The following is a 27,521-nucleotide window of genomic DNA, read 5'->3' as shown; positions in this document are numbered from 1 at the left end:
AGCACTCTTTTGTCAATATAAGCTACATCTGGGTTAAGAGGGTTTACTGGTATAGCTATACCAGCAAACTCATTCTGGTGCAGACAAAGCCTATGTAACTTAAACTTTTAGATTTTGTTTTAGACCTTCTCATCATCCTTGACTGAAAAACTAAGGGTAAGTTTTAAATTAGTGCTTGTTTTTACATAATATTTAAGTAACTTTAAAGATGAGTAGCTAGATACTTGGAGAGCTTTCTCTTAATATATCAGTTTAATCTCATTTTTGCCTAATTAAGTCTCAGATTCAAATACAAGATTATTTCAGTTTTTGCAGCATTCTGTTCTATATTTAGTTATTGGGTTTGGCCCTTCTTAACTACCAAGGGAAGATAAGTCTGTGTCCATGTCTATGCTACAAACTTTGGTCAATGCAAGTTATGTCAGCATAAAGCCACCACAGTTAGTATATCATTTTGTGTATGTGCATATTTGGCTTTTTGCGTAAGTGCTACTGCACTTACCAGCAGTGCTTGTGTTAATGCATAGTGCAGTACACTATGAATAAGTGTCCCAGTGTGAAACCCACCATCATCCAATGGTGCTATCTTTTGGAAAGTTTTGGCAATGCATATTAGGGCAGAAATGAGTCACACGGGTGACTGTGAGCAAGGGATCAAATTCCCAGCATGCAACTCTCTCCATCCCATAATGTCACCTGTATCCCATAACTTTCACATCTTTTTTTAAAAATCCCACAAATCCTTACAGGCATCCTCACTGTCTGCCATCTCTGGTAGAAGCATGGAGCCTGCACAGCTCTGCTCTATTGTCCTAAGTGTTGCAAGCACAGGATGCACAATCCTCGGTATTTGCAGAGCTACTGCTGTGGGACATAATGAGAACAAATGCAAGGTTGTTGGTGACGTTTATAGAGCAGCTCTGGGCTGCTTCTGGGCTTGAGAAATGAGCATGACTGGTTGGATCTCATTGTAATGCAGATTTGGGATGACAAGCAGTGGCTGCAGAACTTTCAGGTTTGCAAGGCCACATTTCTGTATCTGTGTGCCAAGCTTGCCCCAGCCCTCCAACGCAGGGCCACTAAAATGAGAGGTGCAGTGACAGTGGAGAAGTGAGTGGCAATTGCACTGTGGAAACTTCCATTACTGGATTGCTAGTGGTCAGTGGGAAATCATATGGGAGCTGGAAAATCCTCTGGAGGCGCTATCATCATGCAAGTGTGCAAGGCCATTTAATCGTCTCCTGCTATGCAGAACTGTGACTCTCGGCAACTTGAAGGGTATAGTGGATGGATTTGCAGCAGTAGGGTTCCCAAACTGTATTGGAACAATAGACAATATGCGTATCCCTATTTTGGCACCAGACCACCTTACAGCAGATTAACTCAACAGAAACAGCTATTTTTCTGTGGTTATGCAAGCATTGGTGGATCACTGGGGATGCTCCACCGACACCAGTGTTGGCTGGTCAGGGAAGGTGCATGTCTCTTTTAACTTTAAGAACATAGGAATGTTCAGAAAGTTGAAAGCAAGCACTTTCTTTCCTGACCAGCCATTAAATATCACCAGTGGTAAATGCCAGTAGTGATCCTGGGGAATCCAACCTATCCTTTGCCCCTCTTGCTCATGAAGCCTTATATCAGTCACCTCAGAAGCAGCAAGGAAAGATTCAACTACCAGCCCTGCAGGTGCAGAATAACAGTGTAATGCACTTTTGATAGATTGAAGGGATGCTGGCATGGTTTAATCACAAGATGGGATTTTTTTTCAATTCTGATCCAAATGGTTATAGCTGCCTGTTGTGTCCTGTATAATATTTGTGAAGCAAAAGGGGAGAATTTTCCACTGCGTTGGACAGTGGGGGTGGAGTAGCTGTTTGCTGAGTTTGAGCAGCCAGAGACAAAGGCTATTGGAAGAGTTTATTGCAAAGCTATATGGCTAAGAGAGGCCTTGAAAGAGTACTCTTAACAGTGAGCCACAGTAATGCATTATGGTGGACTTTGTTTTACCTGGTCCTGCTATTTTGGTGCCTGTTAGGAGTTGTGTGATGCATGGTGTACATCTGTGAATATAACACTGTCGATGCACTTATTAATTTTGCTGTGCTTATTTTACATTTATGATGATTACACTGTTTGTCATGGACACTGAGTTGTTTCACACTATACAGTAACAAGTAGATGCTTTCAGAACTTTTAGGCACTCTGCAGTGTATGTTGTGAACTAACAAATATGAATTATTTTCCAAATCCTAGAGTTTTATTCACTAATAAAACCAGTCCAAGAAGAAATCTGTGCAATTTAAAAGCAAATACATTAAAAACTTAAATTAATGGAGCAGAAATTAACAAAGGGAAAGAACACTCATGACTATTTTACCTACACCTCAATCATGGCTTTCACAGGTCATAAGAACATAAGAATGGCCATACTGGGTCAGACCAAAGGTCCATCCAGCCCAGTATTCTGTCTACCGACAGTGGCCAATGCCAGGTGCCCCAGAGGGAGTGAACTTAACAGGTAATGATCAAGTGATCTCTCTCCTGCCATTCATCTCCACCCTCTGACAAACAGAGGCTAGGAACACCATTCCTTACCCATCCTGGCTAATAGCCATTAATGGGCTTAACCTCCATGAATTTATCCCGTTCTCTTTTAAACCCTGTTATAGTCCCAGCCTCCTCAGACAAGGAGTTCCACAGGTCAGTGTATGTGAAGTTGTGATTGTCCTTAATGGTGCTCAGGGTCAAGTGGTAGGGTTAGAGATGTGGCCCCTGATACCATGGTGAAGGGGGGTGTCAGGAGGTACTGTAATGGAGTTCTCCATGCACTGCAAAAGGAGGTGAGCCTGTGATGGTTGAACCTGTAGGTCCAAAGATGAGCCCATGATTGCTGAACCTGTTGGTCCACAAGAGTCTGCAGCGTCTGTTTGCTGTCGGAGAAGCCCTGTTATGTCCTGATGTATCTGACTCTCCTTTTCCTTCTGGGACTCCAGGGCCTTTCTCGTGTCTACTCTTTCCTTCTCCAGGCTATCTGCAGTGTTCACCCTCCAGGCCCCTTGCTCACAATCTGATGCAGCACTGGCTCGCAGGATATCCTTGAACCTGTCATTCCGAGTACTTTTCTTTCTCAGCCTTATCTCTCTCAAGCATTCTATGGGTGTGGAGTAGGAACCTCTCAAAGCTGCAATAGCAGCAGCTGTAGATAAAACACAGAGGTGCCATTGTCAATATAGTCACAATGAAAAGTGAAAGTGAAAATTGAGCAGTCCCTTCCCTTACTCCCCTGAAGTTTTAAACAAGACATGCTTATTGACATTTCTGCTTCGGAGTGCTTCTGTACAGCACCATTCATGGTGAATATGGTCTCCCAGGGGCTGAGGGAATTGCTTCATTGCATGAAACTGAGTATAGGGCAGTTGCACTGCATGCTCAGGCCATTTTCCACAGACTGTGGTGATTGTAGCTAATATCTCACTCCTGAGGGTAACACAGGCACAGAAAGCACAGCTTCTGCTGGCACCCCGAAGCTGCCGAGGCCTGTATACTGCTAGCCTGTGTACTACAGTGGTGCCTGCTGAAGTTGTTGCTGACTGACAGAGAGAAGAAGTAAGGCTGTCATACCTAGAATCCTTTGGGAGAGGGTTGCAGAGTACCTCCATGAAAGTTTCATTTGAGACCTCTCAGAAGGATTCAAGGAACATCCTTGTGTACATAAACTGCTCCAGATGTCCCCGTCCCCCCCTTGCCTAACTCTACAGGGGAATGAAAAGCAAATGACAGCTCTGTCTCTCTGTTGTACTGCTGCCTCTTCTAATATGAGTAAATTAATGAAAAGTCAATAGCTGTATCATGTTAAGTTGGGGCACCATCAGTACATCATTGTAGTGGGAAAAAACAATCACATACTTACCTGGGATTCCTTCCCCTGCATACGGCTCACCCATGCTTGACTGCTAAGAGTGACTGGACTGTGGTGGTCTCAGATAGGTCCAGGCCCCCTGTCGCATATCCCCCATCTCTCTCTTCTTTGTCCTCGCTTTGGCACTGTGACAGGTTGACTTATTTGTAGACTTTTCAGATTTAGATTTTTTTTGTAATTTTGACAGAGAGCAGTGTTTGTTTTTTAAGTATTTTTTTTTCAGTTATCTATCTCAATTTTCTGTTGCAGAAAATTGTAGTGGGGGGGCAGACAATATTTAATGACAGTAGACATTGATATTCAGAAAATTAAAGCTTAACCATTAAAATGCAAGTTGTCAACATCACATGTCGATATACAAAGTAAATGTACTTAAACAGATAAATTCTCAAGCAGCATTTTTCTGTGTACCTGTACATTTCTATTATCGATATAAATATTTTTGTCAGTTTGTGTATGTGGTGAAATCGATATTTACCAATAAAAATCAAATCCTTCCGAGTTTACCTATATAGCAGAAACTTGCCATGCTGTGGAAGCCTCTCTTGCGTTTCCTCTCTTTTCCCCGCTCCCCCTCACGCATACACAAAAGAGGGGGTGTGGAACTAGAGTTGTAGAGCAGACTGGGAGGTAAGATCTTTGCAATTAATTCTTCAAACCCTTCCACCTACTGCTATGAAAAGGGAGTTGATCCAGTTTTTACACTGGAGTGATTGCTTTGTATGGCCACTGCTGGGAAACTGGAGAACTGCCATGGGCGAATTCCTCCAGTGAGGTGGAAGTAGGTTATCTTCTCCCAGATAGCTGCATTATCTAGTTTGGTCCTTGCTTTGTTCTTCTTTGGCTGACCTCAGCTATAAGCCAAGAAAGAGCACAACCCTTTCCAACTGCACATCAGTCTGTAAAGTTAACCTTTTCGGTGTCACTTTTTTATATATGGCAGTCAAGATTGCTGTAGTCACTCTTCTCCTGAAAACAGATTAATAATGCAAATGTCCAATGAAGTACTACACAGTAACTGTGCAGGCAATTTCTTCTCTGACATAAGAACGACCTTACTGGGTCAGACCAGGGTCCATCTAGCCCAATATCCTGTCTTTTGACAGGGGCCAATTCCAGGTGCTACAGAGGGAATCAACAGAAAAGGTAAATGATCAAGTGATCTATCCCCTGTCACCCATTCCCAGCTTCTGGCAAACAGGCTACGGACGCCATCAGTATCTGTCCTGGCTAATAGCCATTGATGGACCTATCCTCCATGAACTTATCTAGTTCTTTTTTGAATTCTGTTATAGTCTTGACTTTCACAACATCCTCTGGCAAGGAGTTCCACCGGTTAACTGTGTATTGTGTGGAAAAGTACTTCCTTTTGTTTGTTTTAAACTTGCCTAATAATTTCATTTGGTGATCCCTAGTTCTTGTGTGATGAGGAGTAAATAACACTTCCTTATTTACTTTCTCCACACCAGTCATGATTTTATAGACCTCAATCATATCCGCCCTTAGTCATCTCTTTTCCAAAATGAAAAGTCCAGTCTTATTAATCTCTTCTCATATATCAGATGTTCCATACACCTAATCATTTTTGTTGCCCTTTTCTGAAACTTTTCCAATTCTAATATATTTTTTGAGATGTGCTGACCACATCTCCATGCAGTATTCAAGACGTGAGCGTACCATGGATTTATATAGAGGCAATATGATATTTTCTGGCTTATTATCTATCCCTTTCTTAATGATTCCCAACATTCTGCTCTAGAATTGTTAATTGTAGAGTTCAGAGCCCAGGAGGACCACAGGTTTGTGAAAACTGTTTTGAGCTGAATCTGACTTCTGTATATGGAACTTACTTGCTGAACTAGTTCCTTTTTCTGCAGCAGGGGTTACTTTACTTCACAGTTAGTTATTTTTAAAGGGTATGCTTATATTTAAGGCTAAGATTTTTGCCATGGATATTTCTAGTAAAAAGTCAGGGACAGGTCATGGGCTTCCACTTTATCAACCATGACCTGTCCCTGACTTTATTGCTAAAAATATCCATGACAAAATGGGAAGTCGCTGGGCAGTATGGGGCCGGCTGGGAGCTCTGGTGTCCCCCTCTACCTGCAGCTCGGAGCTGCGGGATCCCCTGCCAACCGCAGCGACCGAGAGCTGCAGGGGGCCCAGCCAGTAACGGCGGGGTCCCCTGACGACCGCAGCAGCTGGAGTCTGTAGGCATCCTCCCACCACAAGTACCCCGCAGCTCCTGGCTCCCCTGGGAGGCAGCGAGACAATGCAGCTCCAAGCTGCATGCTGAAGTCACTGAGGTCTTTGGAAGTTGTGGATTCCATGACCTCTATGACAAAATCGGAGCCTTACTTATAGTTAGTTCAGTAGACCTGAATTATGTTGCCATTGGTCAGTGGATTTTTGGCTGAGCAAAGCAAGGTCTTGCACTCAGCTTGATGGTATTTCTTAGTCACACACTAACTTTTGAATGCTGCATCCAATCAATGCCAAAGTTTTTGGCAATGTTCTGGGCAGCACCCTATTCATTTTTTGGAGGGAGTGGGGTGCAAATTAGAAAGCAGAGAAGGGGAAAAGGGTGGACAGTGCCTTGGCATCCGGTTTTCAGATCCAGCAGTTTCAGCCACCTCTGTAGTTGTCTGTTGATCAAGAACTAGTTGAGGGCATCCATTAACGTCTTCCAGCATGACAATACCCATTCTAAGCTCTTCCCATATTTCCAATACCATTTAAAAATGCTGACACATATGATGACTTATCTCTCAAACAGAAGTCGGGGGGAGGGGGAGGTGGCGGCAATGGGCTTGGAGGTATGCAGAGAGGCACAAACAGCCCATGGTATGGAGGGAAGGGTGAATGCGAAACAGAGTCCTTGGCATGGGTAGGCTGGGTTGCAGGAAATGCCAGAAATACAGAGAGGTGGAAGGTTGACATTCAGGGAGCTTGTTGGGGGGAATGGAGGAGTGCAAGAAGCTCCTGGTGTGTGCAGTATACTTGGTCTACAAAAGCAACCAAGTGTGTGACCCTCTAGTGTACTATGTTTTTTTTTAAATCTTATTTGTTCACCAATGTACTATGTGATGGGTGTATCTTATAAATAAAAAAAAAAAAATCTACAAACCTAGCAATCTTCTCTTCTAGCATCAGCAAGTGTCAATATTGGCCAGCTGGAACATCAGCTTATATTATCAGTGGATCCCTGGAGGATTCGCCAGATTTTAATTGAGTTGCATGGCATGACGTCAGAACGCCAATTCTGGACAATTTCTAGCAAGGTAAAGTATTTCTCATAGAATAGCTGAGTATGTGCAGTAGAAACTCAAAGTTACGAACACCTGAGTTAAGAACTGACCAGTCAACCACACACCTCCGTTTGGGACCAGAAGTATACAATCAGGCAGCAGCAGAGATGGGGGTGGGGAAAGCCAGTACAGTACTGTGTTAAACATAAACTACTAAAAAAAAAGGTGGGGGCGGGGGGAACACAGCATTTTTCTTCTCCATCGTAAAGTTTCAAAGTTGTATAAAGTCAATATTCAGTTGTAGACTTTTTTGAAAGAACAAACATAACGTTTGGTCAGAGTTATGAACAACCTCCATTCCTGAGGTGTTTGTAACTCTGAGGTTCTACTGTAGTTGCATACAGTAAACTCCTTTCACTTTGAGAATGTGATGCAGTAATTGGAGAAGAGATTGACTGACTGTCATGACTCCTGGATTCTGATTTTTTTTTTTTCCTCCTTTTCTGACTTTCTGTGACACCTTAGGTAACTTGCTAACTTCTGTTTCGTTCCCTGTCTGTATAATGGAAATGATGATGATATAGCTAAGAATTCTATATTTTTTTGTGTCTGTTTAAAAAAAAAAAAATTTATAGATGTGTAAAGTATTGCACATCTTACTCTGTGCTTTTCATGTTGCTTCCTTGAGTTAGTTAAAAATTGCTTTTAAATATGAAACTGTCTGGAATACAGTCTCTGGTTCTCTTAAGTCTCTATTTATTTTTATTTTAAAATCCATACCTAAAAAAATGCTACCATTCTGCTCTTTTGACTTAAATTACTGTAATTTGCTAGTAATTGGCAAAAAAGCTGTCTTCCATTTTAAGTTGAGTAAAGACGTTTTGTTTTTGACTATTTAAATATTCAAAACATCAACAAACTAGGATACCAAGGGATTTATGTACTTTGTCTTGTGGAGCAACTAGTGTGTTTTTATTTGCATATGAACCCTGTGTAAACTTACGTTTGAAGAGTTTTTAACTGTAGTATACACATCCAGTTAATAAGAAATTTAAACTTCTATTTTGAAGAGTTAGAAATGACATGTGAGAAACTGCTCTTTTCTTTGTGTTTCACAAATTTGGTCACTAATGTTTTTACAGTGGTTTAATAGTTCAAAAAATCTGTTCCCATTCAAATATTTTATATATTTATCTCTTAGTGGGAAGTACCAAATGTTTATGGCAGTGTTATCCTAGGAATTAAAGACAACTTGACTAGAGATTTGGTCTACATCCTGATGGCAAAAGGGTTACACTGCAGTGCAATTAAGGTGAGCAAACTATATATAAATAAAGAGCTCATGGTCTTGATGTTTAATAATACAGATCATTCTCCCATAAAAATATCCTGTTTTTCAATAAGACTTGACTACTATACATATATTCTGCCATTTTTAGTTGCTTATGAAAAAACTGCTGTGCAGTAGGAATAGCCTAGGACATACTGATACAAGTAGATGTATTCTTGGTGTACTAAGAACATAAACTAAATGAGGTGTATTCTTTTGTAACATACAAGTGAAAGCATAGAGTAGGGTTTGAAGTACAGGACCTGGGAGTCGAGAGATCTAGGATTATATCATGGCTGTTAAGGTTAAGATCAGCTTTGTGTTTAAAGCTTGACTGTTCTAAGTGCTCTAAAATCCATATGAGTACACAAATGCCTAAAAATGTGGTGTGTCTCATGGGGGCACTGGCTGTTGTTACTGATCCAAATTTGGGGCCTCTTGACCAAGGAGTTTGTTCCCAAGATACAGCCCCTAGGGGAAAAGCAGTTTTTCTTAAAGTTGACACATCTTGGCAATGTTTTTTGCTCACCGATAGAGATTAGAGCAGGACTCAGATCACTGAATGCCCTAGGGTTGCCCCGACGGAGTGCATGTTACATATCAACCCTTCGGGGGAAATCAGATTAAAATGTTTGAAGAAGTTTGCTTCTCCAGTTACACACGCTGATGTTCACATGCCTAAGGCATTACACTGAGCAAGTGTGCAGAGAGAAGCTATTTCGAAAACTACTTATACATCATCATGTCTGGGTTGCTCCGAGGGTATGCGACAGTCATCAAGTCTGAGCACCATGTGAGGCTCTGAGTTCAGATCCAAACCAAGGCAGAAATCTGAACTAAAAATAGCACACAGTTACTCCAGTCTGCCTCTGTCAAAGTGGGGGGAGATGTTATTTTGAGGAAATGTAATCTGAGAACAACAGAATATACAGAAGGTGCAGAAACTAGTTTCTTAAACCTATAGAAGCAAACGTGGAGTGGGAGGGTGAGGGTGATTGGAGTGGGAGAGTAGATGGGAATGGGAATTGTTTATCTCAGAGGTCTGACCCTTCTGTCTACCCCCTCCTCCCCCCATGTGAGCTGGGACCTGGGGGTCCCTGCCAACATGTGTGCGCCAGGATCTGCTATTTCCTGGTTTTCAGAATCTTGAGTTTTTCTAAATTCAGTATTCTGGAAGGACGTAACTATCACTGGGCAACCCTGATTCTTTGTTAATAAAGGTTGGTTGGTTGTTTTTTGCCATTTAATCTATTTACAACTCGGCAACAAACTTCCTATAGCAGGGTGGGCAAACTACAGCCTGTGGGCTGTGTCCGGCCCCTCAGACCTCTTAATCCAGCCCCTGGGGAGTGGGATCGGCAGCTTGCCCCACTCTGCTCACCCAGCGGGGTCGGTGGCTTGCCCAGTGCTCCAGCCGGGGAGCAGGGTCAGCAGCTTGCTGCACTCTGCCCACCCGGTGCTCCCATGTGTTCAGGTGGGACCTGCATGAGGGCACACATGTTACTGCGGCTGCACAACCCAAATGCGCCTCACATGCCATCAGCCTGGAACATGCAAGCCCATATGCCTGCTACTTATTGCCTTAGGGTGATTCTGCTGTTTTAGTAGTGTCAATTTTCCATTGTTGAGGATAAAACAAAGAGTAGTTGGCCAGGGAGTGCCAGCTGCATTATTCACAATAATCAGAGGGCATGGAAAGGGGGTAAGTTTGTTTTAATTATTGTAATACGTTATGATATATTTATAATAGTAAGATTTTGTTTATTTCCACTAAAATGTATCTTTATTAAATAATGTTTATTTGAATATCTCTGAATTGTTAATTTCGTGAGCATTCATGGCCTGCCATGCAATTGCCATACCCAGATGTGGCCAAAAAGTTTGCCCACCCCTGTTCTATAGTCTGGGCTTGTCACTTAACATCTCTGTGCCTTAGTTCCCCAACAATAAAATGGGCATAATACTGAACTCGCTGAAGTGTTGTGGGGCTAAATTCATTAAGGTGGAGTTTTTGCTTAGGACACATTAATGATTAACACTGTAATTTATCTAAATTTGGAAAAGACTTCTTGCGACTAGCTAACACTTTTGCTTATTCTTTTGAATGAATATTCAGCATGTGAAACCCTGTTTCTTTGCCTCACAGTTCCTGGTTAATGAACTATAGGATGAAACTATAACCATTTTATAACTAGAAAACTCCAGAATGTGCCTTGAGTCTTCTGACTTTTCCTTTTATAGTATGTTTTTCTTCTGAACCTTTTTATTTTGCTTGAAGAATTTGGGATTATAGAACCCCTGCATCTTTCAGGAATTGATAACATTTACAGTGACATATTTGGCTCAATCTGAAATTTACTTACTTTTATTCAAAGATTTTGGCTTGATCCTGAAAGGTAGCAAGAACCCACAACTCCCATTACATAGGTGCCAAGACTTGAAGTAATCCAGAATAGGTTAAAACAATGTTCCAACACTTTTCTTCTTCTTATAATTCAACCAAAGTAGTGGTGTCACTTTCACACATGCTGTGCTTTATTACAGGATTTTGTCCATGCAAAGCAGCTTTTTGCTGCTTGCCTGGAGCTTGTGACGGAGTTTTCTCCAAAGCTGCGCCAGGTCATGCTGAATGAGATGCTGCTCTTAGATATTTACACTCACGAAGCAGGAGCAGGGGTTTCTGGAGAACGTCCTCCTTCTGATTTGATCAGCAGAGTCAGAGGGTATTTGGAAATGAGGGTACCTGGTAAGAATGTAGCTGACCGATCTCTTAGGAAAGATACAGTAAAATGCAAAGGTGGTAACAGATTTGCAAAAACGAGAACATTCAGGGTTCTGTGAGCTTCAGTGCTTAGGTTATAACCAGGAACAATAATGAAAAGTAGTAAGGTATTAAATAAATATATTTTTAGTTGTCTTAGTGAGTGTTAGCCTCTTGAAGTGAGCTAGCTTTCCATGGACTGCACTTTGCCAATTTCCTTTAAATAGAGCTAGACAAATCACTGGTTTTTGTTCTCTGGCAACTTAAGGGGGAAAAAATTGGTTTGACCCAAACTGAAACATATATTTTTTGCATGCTGTTTGTTGTAGCCATTTTGGTCCCAGGATATTAGAGACACAAGGTGGGTGAGGTAGTAGCTGGTGAGAGAGGCAAGCTTTTAAGCTTACACAGCTCTTTATCAGGTGACCTGTGTAAGCTCAAAAGCTTGTCTCTCACCAACAGAAGTTGGTCCAATAAAAGATATTACCTCACCCACCTTATCTTGCTGAAATCATTTGGAATTTTTGGCAAGTCAAAAAAACCACCACCACCTTTTGTTTTGGATTGAACAAGTTTGTTTCCAGACTTTTTAATCTTTTTTTTTTTTTTTTTTTTTTTTAATAAAAGCAAAGTAAGTGATGGGCTTTATGTATGGAGGAGATGGTGGTCCTCTTTATACCCAGTAGCCCAGTGATTAGGACACTGTTGCAATGTGGGAAACCCACATTTGAATCTCTACTCCGAAGCAGGAGTTTAAATCCAGGTCTCTCCCCTCCCAGCTGAGTTCTATAACCACTGCTATAGGGGGTATTCTGGGGTGGATCTCTCAGTCCCTCCTGTTTGAAGATGTTCTGCTTCATGTAAAAAATTAAACACTGGATCATGGATTTGGATGAGGGAGAGCCAAGTTCCAAGAGAGTGCTCTAATGACCAGGCTGGAGAGTCATTCTGTGTGTGTCTCTCTCTCTCTCTCTGATGATTGTTCATTGGTATTTTAACAAATACTGTTTTGGAAGCTGGATACTGCAACTTCTGTTTACAATCTTCTAAATGCTATGGCCTGCTTTTCATAAGCATGGAACACCTAAAGCTACGAGATAAGTTAATGGAAGCTGCTGATGCCCATCTCCTCTAAAAATTAGGCCCCCTCTGTATCCATCTACCATGTTTGCTACTATAAAATATAAGAAGCTGAAATGCTTTGATTGTGGGGATATATATGTTTGGTACAGTGTAGGTCTAACCGCACAACTCCTGGTCTTAATTGAAATTATTTCCAGATCTTCCCAGCTGTTTCACATGTTCATAAATGCTAGTGTTTCATGGGGGGGAAAAAACTGATGATCTAATATTAGCTGATGAGCTAAACATTTTTTTAAAAATCTCTTCTAGATATTCCTCTTCGACAAGTTGTAGCAGAGGAATGTGTTGCCTTCATGTTAAACTGGCGGGAGAATGAATACTTAACTATGCAAGTTCCTTTACTTCTGGTTCAGACTAATCCTTATGTGAAGGTAATGGATGTTCAGACTGAAAAGGGCAAGATGCCATACTATGCCTCTTTTCTTTTTCTTTTCAAGGCTCCAGTACTTCTGAAGGCATGTGTCATTCTTCATTGTTTCTGTCAAGTTTAATTCTAACTGCAGTAATGAGTGGGAATAGGTCTTCCAAAGAACCAAATACTGTGTAGCAAAACTAAGCACTGTTGGTTGAAATTCAGTAATATCCAGAAATAAGGTTGATTTTTGTCTCTGGATTCCGTCTGTACTACAAGAGTAACTGAGACAGGAGATGTGGCTTACACCACCTTTGTCCGCTGGCAGCAGTCTTGTTTCATCAGTATCTTGCACAGGAGGGACATAAACAGTAATGAGTAACCTACCTATACCAAATATTGAAACAGTGCTGTGAATGGGTTCCCTGCCTCAATTATATTTGGGACATGAATTATTTCAGTAGGAGATTTAGGTGTGAAAGGGATTAAAGATTGGGCCTTAAGTGTATTGTGTTCATACGTTTTCCTAATAAACTTCAGTGGTTTGCAATTTCCAACTCATTACTGACTGTATGTTAAATATTACTGTGGCATTCAGACACCTATCATTTTGGAGTTCTACTTTTCAAAAATATTTGTTTTTTTGTGGCAATATTATGATTACTTATCAGATTATTATGTTAAAGCAAAATACACACAAACATTGTTTTACGTGGTGAAAAATCTTCTGATCCACTCAATCTGCTTTGCAGTTACGGTTGATATTTTTAACCTTTTTATATTCATATTTTGCTTGCTAGAATGGATATATAAATGCAGCCCTTCGTTTTGCAGTGTTACTTGAATTCTGATTGGATCAAGAATGGAGCACTGTTTTCTTGGACCTGTTGTGGTTTCCCTAGGCTGCATCTTTATATTAAAAAGAAATATATCTGCAGTTTGCTCCCTTTTAGGAAAATTAGTTGCATTAATTTGCAAGCTCCTGGTTAGATGGCCTGTATCACAGAGTAGTCATCCCTGCCACTGTGGTATGAAATAGTCTATTTAGACCTGTCATAAATATAAAGGGAAGGGTAAACCCCTTTAAAATCCCTCCTGGCCAGAGGAAAATCCTCTCACCTGTAAAGGGTTAAGAAGCTAAAGGTAACCTCGCTGGCACCTGACCAAAATGACCAATGAGGAGACAAGATACTTTCAAAAGCTGGGAGGAGGGAGAGAAACAAAGGGTCTGGGTCTGTCTGTAGTCGTCTTGGCCGGGGACAGAACAGGAATGGAGTCTTAGAACTTTTAGTAAGTAATCTAGCTTGGTATGTGTTAGATTATGATTTCTTTAAATGGCTGAGAAAAGAACTGTGCTGAATAGAATGACTATTCCTGTCTGTGTATCTTTTTTGTAACTTAAGGTTTTGCCTAGAGGGATTCTCTATGTTTTGAATCTAATTACCCTGTAAGGTATCTACCATCCTGATTTTACAGAGGTGATTCCTTTACTTCTATTTACTTCTATTTCTATTAAAAGTCTTCTTGTAAGAAAACTGAATGCTTTTTCATTGTTCTCAGATCCAAGGGTTTGGGTCTGTGGTCACCTATGCAAATTGGTGAGGATTTTTACCGAACCTTTCCCAGGAAGTGGGGTGCAAGGGTTGGGAGGATTTTGGGGGGAAAGACGTGTCCAAACTACGTTTCCCAGTAAACCCAGTTAGAGTTTGGTGGTGGCAGTGGATATTCCAAGGACAAAGGATAAAATTAATTTGTACCTTGGGGAAGTTTTAACCTAAGCTGGTAAAAGTAAGCTTAGGAGGTTTTCATGCAGGTCCCCACATCTGTACCATAGAGTTCAGAGTGGGGGAAGAACCTTGACAAGACCAATAATCCCTTTTATATCTTGTGAATATGCAAAAAAGCTCTAGCCATTGTATTTTTGCTGTTTTGTTTTGCTTAGTTGGGGCAACTTTTGGCTGCTACATGCAAAGAACTTCCAGGCCCCAAAGAAAGTAGACGGACAGCTAAAGACCTTTGGGAAGTTGTTGTGCAGATCTGCAGTGTATCCAACCAGCACAAGCGAGGGAATGATGGCAGAGTGAGTTTAATAAAACATAGAGAGTCTACATTAGGCATTATGTACAGGTATGTGTCCAAGAATTATTTAATAAAATCAATCTTTGAGTTCTAAATTTGGCCTTGTCTTCATTCAGAAATTGCCCTGTTTCAGCAATCAGTGGCCAGCAACTGGCATAGCTACAACAGGCTGGGTGTTTTTACCAAAGAGCATTCAGTGCAAATCGCACCTGCCCTTGCCTACCCTTAGGGGTTGGCATTGATATAGTGACACTGATTGTTGAACAAGGCTATTCCCAAAAGTGGACAAGGCCTTTGAATATTTAAGGTGAAATCCTGAGTCCACTGAAGTCAATGAAAAAAATTCCTATTGACTTCAGTGGGCCAATGATTTTACCTTTAATATCTAAGACTCTTCTAATTTTATTTGATTAACCCAGAGGCACCCACACTGCGTCCAACTGAGAGCCATTTGCAGCTTGTCTGTAGCCAATGTCTCCAGGCCTCTGCCCAGATTAGTGATGTGGTCCACGCTAGATCTTTGGTCTTCACAGGCCAGGGCTCAGAACTAAATCGTTCACAGAGCTTTGTTTAAGAGTAAAACTTTATGGGCCATACTTTAGTCATCCTTGTGCTGATCTGGTTAATATGTATCTAAAACCAGGCTGCTTTGTCTTTCAGTACTATGTGATTGGCTGGAGGAGAGGGTACACAGGCTTGCTTTTTATGTTCTTGTGATTTACATATTTTCTGAAGCAAAAGGGAGCCAAGGCCTAGGTGTACACTGAGATATTGAACCTGTTATGACTCCTCCAGTTCAAACAATAAAAGGTGATAACCTTGTCTTGATATGAGAATTATTTAGAATTTGTTGGTAAAGGATCCATCTCTTGCTTGAAATGTGTGATGGTGAGAATTTCTATGTCCAGCAGTATTAGCAACTGCATATACAGGTAAAAAGTGCTAAGGTGTACCTTTGCATATTAGTCTTTGGCTCACTGCTTTGATCCCAGCCTGTAGAATTATGAAAAAGTTGAGTAGTTCGCACAGTAACTGACTGTGGCCCCTACTGCCGTGCATTGAAAGTTCTCTTCATGTGATTGTATATGTCCATTCCACTTCAGGTGTCTGCACACCAGTACACTGGCGCTGGCGAACCTTTTCGCATAGCAGTGTTCATCAGGGCAGCGCATGTGCTTTCTGCACACTCGTGCTGCTAGTCGATGGTATAACAGTCAAAGCTACCCTGACCCTCCCTCAGTTCCTTCTTATTCCCCTTGGTCAGCAGTTGTCGCACACGTGAGCTCTTCTTACTTCTTGCCTATCTCTTTAGATCCCCTCTAAAGAAATAATTTCTTGAGCAAAATTCTTTAGCTTAATTAATTTAATTTAATTAGTTTGTAATGATACTCATTTTAAGCTTTGTTTATACATTATTTTCCCCCCTTGAGCTTCAGCTTGATACCGGGACATGCCAAAGTCCCCAGTGTTCAAACGCCATTCAGTCCATGCCAGTTAACAATCCCCACTGCAGCTTGTTAAAGTAATTAGGAGACCGTCACATTAGGCACAAGCGCCCTGTATGAAAAGTTGAAAAATTGGAGAGAGTTCAGAGGAGCCATTAGAGTGATTATAATGATAGACTAAAGGCACTCAATTTATTTAGCTTAACAGAGGGATGGTTAATGGGTGACTTGATTACAGTCTGAAATACCTCCATGGGCAACAGATATTTAATAGTGGATTCTTCAATCTAGCTGACAAAGGTATAACATGATTTAATGGCTGGAAGCTGAAACTGACAAATTCAGACTGGAAATAAGATCTAATTTTATACCAATTAGAGTGATTAACCTTTAAAACAATTTATCAAGAGTTGTGGATTCTTAACTCACAATTTTTAAATCAAGATTGGATGTTTTCCTAAAAGATGTGCTTTAGCAATTATTTATGGGAAATTCTATGATCATATGTCCAGTTTTGTCCGGGACAGTCCCTTTTTTTTAGCCCTGTCCCGCCGTCCTGCATTTGTCCTATTTGCTCTTGCCAACTTGATCAGTGTGCACTAGGGAGCTTTAATGCACAGCAGTGGGGTCCACATAGGAAGTTAGTGTGTGGTACAGTGTGTGCTGTAGATTTACACCCCAGCTTGCTGTGCACTATTTCATCTCTAAAGTAAACAGTCCCTAAGGCTCCCTCATGCTCCCTATGTATTAAGCAATGGACTATGCTAAAATAAAAACAAAGGACAAATCAATTTTAAAAATATTGTTCTTGGTGTAACACTTAAAATGGAACAGTCCAACGTCAGTAATGGAATAAATAAAAAGAACAATGATGAGCATTCCTCCTTAATGCTCCCTGTATATATGCAAAACTGGAATTAAGAATATTTCAATAGTACTACTGTATTATTTCTGATGGACAAATGTTTCTATGCATTTTAATTGTGTTTGATACCTTACACATGTAACATGTATCTCTTATTTAGGAATGAATTACTCTCTTTTATCAAAAAGTTACGGGTAAGTTTTATGTTGCAGAATTTAACATCTATTGTTTTGTTATTGACGCTTTCCTTTGGCATAATATTTCATGGACCATGTTACCTATTACTTCGGAAAAGGTTGAGTGTTGTGTTATGTAAATATTATTTTTGTGTGTCAGATCATATAATTGGGAATTTATCTAACTAACCATACAAACAATGGTTTGCTGAATAGGTTGCTTAAAATTCCACTAGCTTCTGATAGCAGAGTCTTATTAAGCTAATGATCACAGAATGAAGTAGATAAACTTTAATAAATAGACTATAACCATAAAACCAACGTTCACTTAAAGATGACATCACTGACTTTGTCTACAATTAGGAATTCAGATTAAATTGTCTGTCTTTTCTGTTCAAACTGACCCGTTCCCTATTACCTTAAAGTCCAGTGTGGACTGTATTTTATACACCTCTCCCCCAATCTAAATATTTCCAAAGGGAAGACCAACAACTGCTATTTCAATCACAAGAAACACATGCACAAGTCAGAAAGTAATGTGTTCTTTTTTTTATTTGTAGAGTATTATAGTACACATTGCACTTTAGAGCCAGAAGACAGCCAGGAGGGGAATAAATATGCACAGTGGCCTAAAATAAGTACCACTTATTTAACATCTTCCTGAGTAGTTTATTAAGAGACTGTCTTTTAGGGCTTGTCTACACAGGGAGCTATTCCTGATTTGCTCCATGTGCTGGATGCTCTTCTTCTGAATTAGTTTAATTCATTTTGGAAATGGATTAAGCTAATTGAGAATAAGGCACTCTTATTGTGGAATAAGAGCAACCACGCATGGAGCTAATCAGGAATAGTTAATCTGATTTTAAATTCACACTATTCCTTATCCTAGATTAATCTCCATGGGTAAATAAGTCTTTATGCAACTATTATGAGTCAGTTTTCTTTGTTGCAAAAGTCCTTGTAAAATTGTCTTAAACCCATTGAGGGATACACTTGCCCTGGAAGAAATAACACTGATATGTGTTGCCTATCCCTGATGTTGAGAAGAGAGAAAATGGGCTACTGTGTAATCTTTTTTTTTGTTTGTTTGTTTTCCTTCCATCATAGGAACCACTGGTTTTGACTACAATATTATCCCTGTTTGTTAAGCTTCATAATGTTCGGGTCAGTACAGTGCCATCATTATCATCCTTCCTTTTTTGAATTGCATATTTGCTTCTATAACTCCTATTTTAATGTCTTTCTCCTCTTAGGAAGACATTGTGAATGATATTGCAGCAGAGCATATTTCTATTTGGCCATCAACTATTCCCAAGTAAGATAACTACTAATATAAAGTACTGTTTGGTAAATCTTATAGGGGGTGTTTAATTTTTTTTAGCAAAATGACTTCATTCTTAAACTAGATCTAAAATAAGCTTGTTTGTTTCAATATAGTGATTGACATTACAAAACTGCCTCTTTCTTTAGCCTTCAGTCAGTGGATTTTGAAGCTGTAGCTGTTACCGTAAAAGAGCTGGTCAGTTATGCCCTGACTATAAACTCAAACAACCACTTCTGGTTAATTATCCAGGCAGATATTTATTTTGGTAAGTGAAACCGACATCTGTTAGGGGTGGGAGGGGTGTGTGTGTGTGTGTGCGGGCCCTTGCATGCACTGTGCTCTGTCTTCAGAGTTACTTACACTGATACATCTTTTGTATAAGATCAAAAGCTATGTTATATCTTACATACTAATCGTTTATCAATAAAAGCTTAAACAGCACAGAGCTTTTAAAAATGGCAGTGTCTTTGGACTCAAATATGTAAATGGATCGGCAAGGGAAGATCTTGAAGTGCATGCAGTGTTAAAGTCAGTGAGATTCCATGTGGTCATATGAATCACCCTGCAGGATGGGGCTTTAGGTTCTTTTTAATTTATTTTAAAAACTTTTTAAGTAATTGTGACTTCAAATCTTCAATGCTAAAGGAAAAAGTTAAGAAACTAATACTCTAATTTATATACCAATCTGTAGAATCATGTGAATATTTGTATTCAGTGATCCAAAATAAATAGTGAAATGTAGTTATTATGAGGCCCTTGCTGAAGTAGGGTTTAGGATTGGTAACTCCCTGACTAAATTGGAATGTTTTTAAAAATACGATTCTAATTACCCAGCTCAGCCCTGTCCATGTCGGCAAATCAAATAGTAAGGGAAAACCAGTTAAGCAGCTTAGATACTGTTCTTCAAATTCATTGTAAGGGTCAAGATAAGCAAGACATGATAAATCCTGCTCCCTCCCCACTCCCTTCATAGGTACAGAGGTTCCCCAGACAGTGAAATTGTGCCATTCTGCTGCATGAGAGTGGAATGCAGGATTCAGAGAAGTGGGGACTGTGCAAGGAGTACCCACTCCTAGGCAGTATGGTGGTCATTTTCATGGGGTGTTATTAGGATTGAGTAGGCCAAAATATGGGAGGACCTGCTACTTTAAAGTTCCTTAGTGTTTCCTTAGTGTAAGTGGAGACTGCTTTAGAGGCATGAGCTCCTATTTCAGCCATTGGTCTGAAGTAGCTTCTATGTAGCGGGTCTACAGGCTTGGAGTGAAGGTACCTTACCTTCCCACCTTTCTCCCCTTGTCTGCTCAGTTCTTATCCTAGCTCCTCACTGGACAGAAGATTTGGGCTATAAAGCAATTCATATGTCTATAGTGCAAGTTAAAGGAGAAGCTATACATTTCTTGTTTGATTCGTTTGGATACAAGTGTTTCTTCCCCTAAACTGTTGGGTTATAAATGACTGTTGCATTTTGAAGGTGAATGCAATGTTCCCTGTATAGTTTGAGAGTCAGAAACCATCCTTTTGTGGGGAAAAGCCCACATGGGTCCTAGAAAATTTCTGAGTTTCCACTTGCAGTGTTTCATTCAAATTGTTTTGAAAGAACAGTCTCTCAGAATGACAAGGCACCTGTCAGTTCCATGAATCTGTGGATGTTAAGAGATTCAAGCAAATCTGAGTGTACCAGGAGGGGCTTGTGTGCAGAGGAAACTGCCTCTGCACTGCTTCCTTGGCTCCCCACTTCGAAATAGCAGCATGTAACCTGCATTCTTCCTCCAAAGGTGAGGAAATTGCTCTTGGTTCTACTAAGAAGGGGGTGGTATTGATACTAGTAGTACCAGTTAGAACCATAAAGTAGTTGCGTGCCAGCACAGAACCATTCAGATAAGCGTCGAGTTGAGGTGGAGCCAGTGTTCTAAGCTGAGAGAGCAGTGGATGGGAGCGTTTGGGACTGCAGTGGGAAAATCAAATAGAGTAGTTCAGTGACAATATTTGCCATTTCTGTCCACATCTGTCCAATAGTTTGAACTGAATTAGTGCAGGGAGACATTTACAAGATTTTTTTTGAGCTGATGATGTACTAGGAACATCTGTGCAATATTAGGAGTACAACAGTGTATGAACAAGCATTTCAGGTGCTTGCAGTTACTGGGAATGTCAACATTCTCTAATATGGATAAAATGCCAGAGTTCAAAATCTACAATCTGATTTCTAGCTCCATTTGCTTATTCCTGTCACCCCATACCTGAGCTGCCATTTGACTGTTATTTCCATCCTGGACCCTGTAAATCCCCTTTGAGACCACTAACCTTCTGTGAAACCTTGACTATGGCCTTGAATGTTTGAAATAAAAATCTATAGCAGCACCTGCTGACAGTCTTCAGTCCAGCTGTGGCAGTGTGTTGGTGCTCTGATATTACAAATGGTGCATGTTGGAAGCCCCTGCGTGTGGCAGAGAACTAATTCAGGGTGAGGTAGAAGTGTGGCAAATAAATTAACCCCCTGGGCCAACATAGTGGTACAAATTAAACTATTTTTAAAAAGTCCCCCTGCCCTCCCCAACTCATCAGAGTGAAAACTTTTTAAAACATGAAAAATAATTAAGAGAAACTTGCTTAAAACTCTTGGCTTCATGGTTGTTAATGAGCCTTACTGAGTAATCTAAGTGTTTCACGTATTCATAGCAGAATGTCTTATCACATAGTGGTTACAGTATTGCCATGACCATATACATGTATGCATTTATACCTGGGTGATGAGTAATTCTTCAAGTAGAATTAAACTGTAGTGAACTTTAAAGTTTGTCACCATTTTGTGTATGGATGTATTAAATATTAGTGTGAATAATTCTGTAAGCTGTTACAAATGTTTACATTTTGATTTCTGAGGTTATTCTAACTTTTTCCTCCCCGTTGTAGCAACAAATCAATATTCAGCAGCCCTTCATTATTACCTTCAAGCAGGAGCAGTATGCTCTGATTTCTTTAATAAGATGGTATCGCCTGATGTATACACAGACCAGGTGAGTTATGTTGTTAAAATATTTGGCACACTGGAAATACTCTTCTGGATTTGTAGACATGAGACAACTGTACGCTAATCAGGGGTGGACCTTATCTGACCACATAAGTTAATATATTGAATGTCTGAATGTATGGATATTTAGCTATTTTAAATGACATAGATATAAATATATTTCCTTCATTGCTTGAAACTCATAAAGTCTGCAGGTTTCTACTGTGCTGATGCACAGGTGGGTGGGTGGGTATATCTTTTTACTCATATTTTAAGTAACTTGTAGAGATTATATGCTCAAACTACTAATGGAAAGCAGACTAACTGATGTTGGATTTATATATACCTGAGTGGAATCATCAGAATATTTATGCAATTATACATCAGCAAACTAATAATCAACCTTTTACAAAGTTTGTAATGTATAGTTAACAATTTTAAAATGTATCTATGCATTTCTAAACTACACCTATACTGTACAAGATGAGCACTGGATATGGATTATATAAATAGTGAGAGCAGTTCCTTCACCTACTCGAAGTATAACCATAGGCTTCTGTCTTTGACCACAAAGTCACACTTTCTTTGGGGAATGCCGTGGTGAACAATGGTGCCTTATAACATGGCCTCAGGGTGGTGAGGGTAGGACTGTAACTTGTCCTCTTTTGGGAATAATGTTTTATGGTATATCTACACAGCAGTGTGAGCCTGGGCTCAAGCCTAACCCCCATTGCATCCAAATGCCAATTGTTAACCTAGAGTCCAAGCCCTATTGCTTTCCTGTATGTATGCAGCCCCGGCTTGACTCTGGTCCCGGAAGTCCTCTGGATGTATCCCAAAGTTCCTTGGGGCAACTTCGTTAGACCTCTCTACACCAACAATCTGTGGTGCAGTCTACTGCACTCCATATTACAAACAGAAGCCACACCTCCCTTTGCAAATGGAGCGGCTCAGATCAGCATTAACCCAATGTCTGCTGAACACCAGTCTGCAAGCACGCTATCAAAGAGCCTGTGGGATATTCAGTGGAGACCGATGAGAAGATGCTTTTTTGCAAAGAGAGCTGCTTCGTGCTCACAAGAGTGCAGCCAGATTTTTTGTGCACACTGTCTGTGTGCCCCTGCACATGCAGCCCCAAGGAGATATGGGGGCAGAGAGTTGAGTGGAGACTAAGTAGCTTCCTTGCAGGGACAGGAAGTGACGACAAAGCTCCTGGCTCAGCATGGCCATGCAAGGGATGACCCCCAACACCCAGGCCGCTCCCCCTCCCTGGCAGGGAGCCACTTGGTCCCCACTCCACTCCCTGGGGCTGCATATGCAGGCGTGCCCAGACAGTGTGTACTGTGAGGGTGGCAAATGGGAGTCAGCCCCTAAACTTCCCCACAGCCTCCTGGGGATCCTTTAGCTCTTCCCTGGGGATGCACTTCACCAGGCTACAGCTGGCAGCAGCCAGGCTGGGTGGGTGTGTTTTTCCTTTGAAACCTGTGTTTGACTTAAAACTTCAAAACAAATAAACAAAAATAAATAAAAATAAATTAAAAAAAACAAGAAAAACACCTTCATTGAACATACCATTTTAAAAATTAAGAATTGCAAAAGTTTCATTTTAATAGTTTGACTGCCCTGGAGTCTGAGTGTCCTAATTATCCTCTGAACAGATAGATGCACATGGCAATGTGACTCTACCTAGAGGTGGAAAGCCCAATTCTCAGATTAGATGGTAGTTCAATATAAAGCCTTCTCAAACTGCAGACATTGTACTGAGCCAGCCACCAAAGGAGCTAATTGTGCAATTTATGTACTTGCGCTACTTATGGGCACTTGAGTCCCATCAATAGTACTGTCTCAGTTCGGAAAAAGGGTGGGCAGTAGAGTTTTCCCCACAGTGCAACACATTTGTAGGGCTAGAGTGTCAATACTAGGTGAGAGGCGCTAGGCTCACTAGGACAGAGTTACTTTGACTCAGTTCTGTGCACTGCAATGTGGATGCCAGAGCCCCAGGTTCAAGCACGGGTCAGCAAATCCTTAACCTAGGTCAGTGGTTCTCAAACTGTGGGTCGCATAGGGCGGTGGGCCTCAGGGTTTTGCTTTGGCCCCTCATCCTGGACCGTGGGGCTTGGGCGGGCTCGGGCTTCAGACCCCCTCCTGGAGTCACGTCGTAATTTTTGTTATCAGAAGGGGATCGTGATGCAATGAGGTTTTGAGAATCCCTGACCTAGGTTTAAAATGTAATGTAGATGCTCAAGCCTGGGGCTCCCTGACATGGGTCAGCTGATTCGAGTCCCACTAACCCTAGGGTTAATTGCTGTGTAGACATAGCCTTAGAGCCTTAGCCTCTCAACAGAATGTCCATGTGTTTGCCTCCTTAAGTCTGGGCTCCATTAAATTTAGCCTAGCAGATTATTATAGCTTCCATCAGGATAGATTGATCTAAATTGCCTAATGGTTATGTAAATAATTTTTAATCTTGTGTTCCATTCATACTTATTTTCCTTATTTTTGTTCTTACTGATTGTTATAACCATTAAAACATGTCAATTTACAACCAAATGCAGATTTTACACTAAATTTGGTACTATCTATACACATCTATTTAAACACTTAGAGTTTAGCATATATTTATTGAGATTCTTAATTTTTTACTTTTTAATTATGATAGAAAATGGTGATGAACACATTTACTTGATGGGGTTTTTTTACTGTAAATTTGTGTCAAGCTGCATGTGGATGGAAACTGAAATTCAAAAAATAATCAAAAACAAAAAGAAAAGGAGGACTTGTGGCACCTTGGAGACTAACAAATTTATTTGAGCATAAGCTTTTCATTCCACACAGAGATGGACTACAAGCCATCAGGAACAGAACCAGAACAGCAAATCTGGTGAGGAATGCATCTGATGAAGTGAGCTGTAGCTCACGAAACTTATGCTCAAATAAATTTGTTAGTCTCTAAGGTGCCACAAGTCATCATCCTTTTCTTTTTGCGGCTACAGACTAACATGGCTGCTACTCTAAAAACTAATCAAAAACAGTATTTTAAGATTTTATTTATTAGTTGAATTAAACTACCTTAAATGGCTGGATACATAAGGAAAAAAACATATCAAAACATAGTTTGCATTTAAAACTTAACTGATTTACTGAAGTATTAATTTAGTTAAGGCTATGATTTTTGGCATAGACACTTTTAGTAAATTTCACAGCAAAGGTGCAGGGGAAAAATAAGTCATGTGAAAGTTCAGCAAATAATATAGTTTCTTCTTTGAGTAATGTCTGTGTGTGAGCTCCACTTCAGGTACGTGTGTGTGTCTCAAGCCCTGAGAAGAGATTTTCTATTAGCACCATCTGTCCCACGCATGCACTCTGTACAACTTTATGCCGTGCTCCAAGAGTATATAGTTCTTTTTGGGTGAACTGTCCTGAGTTCTTTCTCTACTGCCTCTGCCTGAGACGGAGCTCTAGTTTGTCCACCTTATGCGTGCCTCAGCATGCTTTGTAGTTGTTTAGTTTGTTTGTTGTTAGTATAGAATTAGATAGATAGTTGAGGTTTCGGTTTTTCCTCTTCACCTTTGTCTCCCCCAACTTTTTTTCCAGGGAGCTTATTTGGCCTGGTTGGGCATGCCTGGCTTGCCAGGTTTCAAATGCAGCCTATCTTGTTGGGAGGCTATCCCAATCAGTGATGGCCAATCTAAATGTATCGGTTGCTTGGGAGAGTGCCAGATTGCCCCAGAGTGTAACTTCTGCCTGGCTCTAAAATCTAGAGGTCCGAAGAATCAGGAGACCAACCTGAAGCTGTTGATAATGGATCACTCCCTTCAATCCATTTCAGAGTCCATCCCTTTACCCCGAAAATACATCTGTCTCCAGACAGATCGTGTACACCTTCAACTTCAACTAAGGTCTTGCCTAAGAAGGGGAAGATCTCTGAGGGTGCAGGAAAGGCTCCAAAGAGGAACTCGGTCTCCCCCCACAAGGAGCCAGCTCCCAAGAAGTCCCGATCTCCTGCGAACAAGGTCTGTGGTGTCAGAGTCCTTGGCTTTTTGACTTGGTACCATGGAGACAAAAGACTCTTCCTCTGATATCATAAGAATGGCAATACTGGGTCAGACCAAAGATCCATCTAGTACAGTAGCCTGTTTTCCGACGGTGGCCAATGCCAGGTGCTCCAGAGGGAATAAGCAGAACAGGTAATCATCAAGTGATCCATCCACTCTTGCCCATTCCTAGCCTCTGTTTGCCAGAAGATGGGGACACCATACCTGACCATCCTGGCTAATAACCATTGATGGACCTATCCTCCATGAACTTTTCTAGTTTTTTTTAATCCTGTTATGGTCTTGGTCTTCACAACGTCCTCTAGCAAGGAGTTCCACAGGTTGACTGTGTTGTGTGAAAAAATACTTCCTTTTGTTTGTTTTTAAACCTGCTGCCTATTAATTTCATTTGGTGACCCCTAGTTCTTGTGTTATGAGAAGGAGTAAATAACATTTCCTTATTTACTTTCTCCACACCAGTCATGACTTTATAGACCTCAATCATATCCCCCTTAGTCGTCTCTTTTCCAAGCTGAAAAGTCCCAGTCTTATTAATCTCTACTCATATATCAGCCGTTCCATACCCCTTATCATTTTTGTTACCCTTTTCTGAAACTTTTCCAATTCCAGTATATCTCTTTTGAGATGGGGCAACCACATCTGCATGCAGTATTCAAGATGTGGGCATACCATGGATTTATATAGAGGCAATATGATATTTTCTGTCCTATTATCTTTCCCTTTCTTAATGATTCCTAACATTGTTAGCTTTTTTGACTGCCGCTGCACATCGAGTGGATGTTTTCAGAGAACTATCCACAATGACTCCAAGATCTTTCTTGAGTAGTATCTGTAATTTAGACCCCATCATTTTATATCTACAGTTGAGATTGTTTTCCAATGTTCATTACTTTACATTTATCAACACAGAATTTCATCAGCCATTTTGTTGCCCAGTCACCCAGTTTTGTGAGATCCTTTTGTAGCCCTTCACGGTCTGCCTGGGACTTAATTATCTTGAGTAGTTTTGTATCATCTGCAAATTTTGCCACCTCACTGTTTACCCGTTTTTCCAACAGATCATCTATGAATATGTTGAATAGGACTGGTCTCAGTACAGACCAATGGGGGACACCACTATTTACCTCTCTCCATTTTGAAAACTGACCATTTATTCCTACCCTTTGTTTCCTATCTTTTAACCAGTTACCAATCCATGAGAGGACCTTCCCTCTTATCCCATGACAGCTTACTTTGCTTAAGAGCCTTTGGTGAGGGACCTTGTCTAAGGCTTCCTGAAAATCTGAGTACGCTATATCCACTGAATCCCCCTTGTGCATATGCTTGTTAACCCCCTCAAAGAATTCTAGCAGATTGGTGAGGCATGATTTTCCTTTATAAAAACCATATTGACTATCAGTGGAGTAGAGAGATCCTAGAGTACTTTGGAGAAACACAGCAGTGAAAGGTCCCCAGTACCATCCATTTTGAGATTGGCGCAGTCTGTTTCAGATTTATCAATAGTGCCTTCCCATTTGGCTTAGCCGAAACACGCAGCTTTAGCCCTGGCGTCTATGCGCTCCAAACCAGTGATACTGCCCAAGTCAGCTTTTCCATTGGTACCACAGGAATGCCATTTCTCCAGGAACGTGTCAGTGTTAAATGAGCTGGTGTGGGTACTGAAGGACTCTTGGTAATGAGATCCCAGTCTCTGAATTACCAGTCCTTCCCGGTACTGCAAGATTCTCCACCCTTTTCTACTGGTTGCCCCCACTGGAAGACATTGAGAAGGATGAAGGAAACATTCAATCAGTCTCCTCCTTATCAGTGCAGGT

The 27,521-nt window shown here is 40.8% G+C and overlaps 1 protein-coding gene across 5 annotated transcripts in view; it reads left to right on the top strand.

Moving 5' to 3' along the window:
- Positions 1-27,521, top strand: part of INTS8 (integrator complex subunit 8) — a 72,111-nt gene that overhangs the window by 34,345 nt on the left and 10,245 nt on the right. Inside the window, exons 13-22 of one of the 5 annotated variants that reach the window (XM_073330535.1) lie at positions 7,067-7,200; positions 8,369-8,479; positions 11,042-11,243; positions 12,651-12,856; positions 14,696-14,880; positions 17,303-17,336; positions 18,426-18,482; positions 18,572-18,633; positions 18,789-18,907; positions 21,556-21,659. In XM_073330535.1, the coding sequence (XP_073186636.1) occupies positions 7,067-7,200; positions 8,369-8,479; positions 11,042-11,243; positions 12,651-12,856; positions 14,696-14,880; positions 17,303-17,336; positions 18,426-18,482; positions 18,572-18,633; positions 18,789-18,907; positions 21,556-21,659 (1,214 nt within the window). The remainder of the gene's footprint in view (positions 1-7,066; positions 7,201-8,368; positions 8,480-11,041; positions 11,244-12,650; positions 12,857-14,695; positions 14,881-17,302; positions 17,337-18,425; positions 18,483-18,571; positions 18,634-18,788; positions 18,908-21,555; positions 21,660-27,521) is intronic. The other 4 variants (XM_073330536.1, XM_073330537.1, XM_073330538.1 and 1 more) reach the window with 4 other exon arrangements.

Source organism: Lepidochelys kempii, chromosome 2 (assembly GCF_965140285.1).
Source record: "Lepidochelys kempii isolate rLepKem1 chromosome 2, rLepKem1.hap1, whole genome shotgun sequence".
In the NCBI taxonomy this organism is placed as follows: domain Eukaryota; kingdom Metazoa; phylum Chordata; order Testudines; family Cheloniidae; genus Lepidochelys; species Lepidochelys kempii.
The sequence above is the reverse complement of the archived record's forward strand: the minus strand, read 5'-3'. Positions and strand labels throughout refer to the sequence as shown.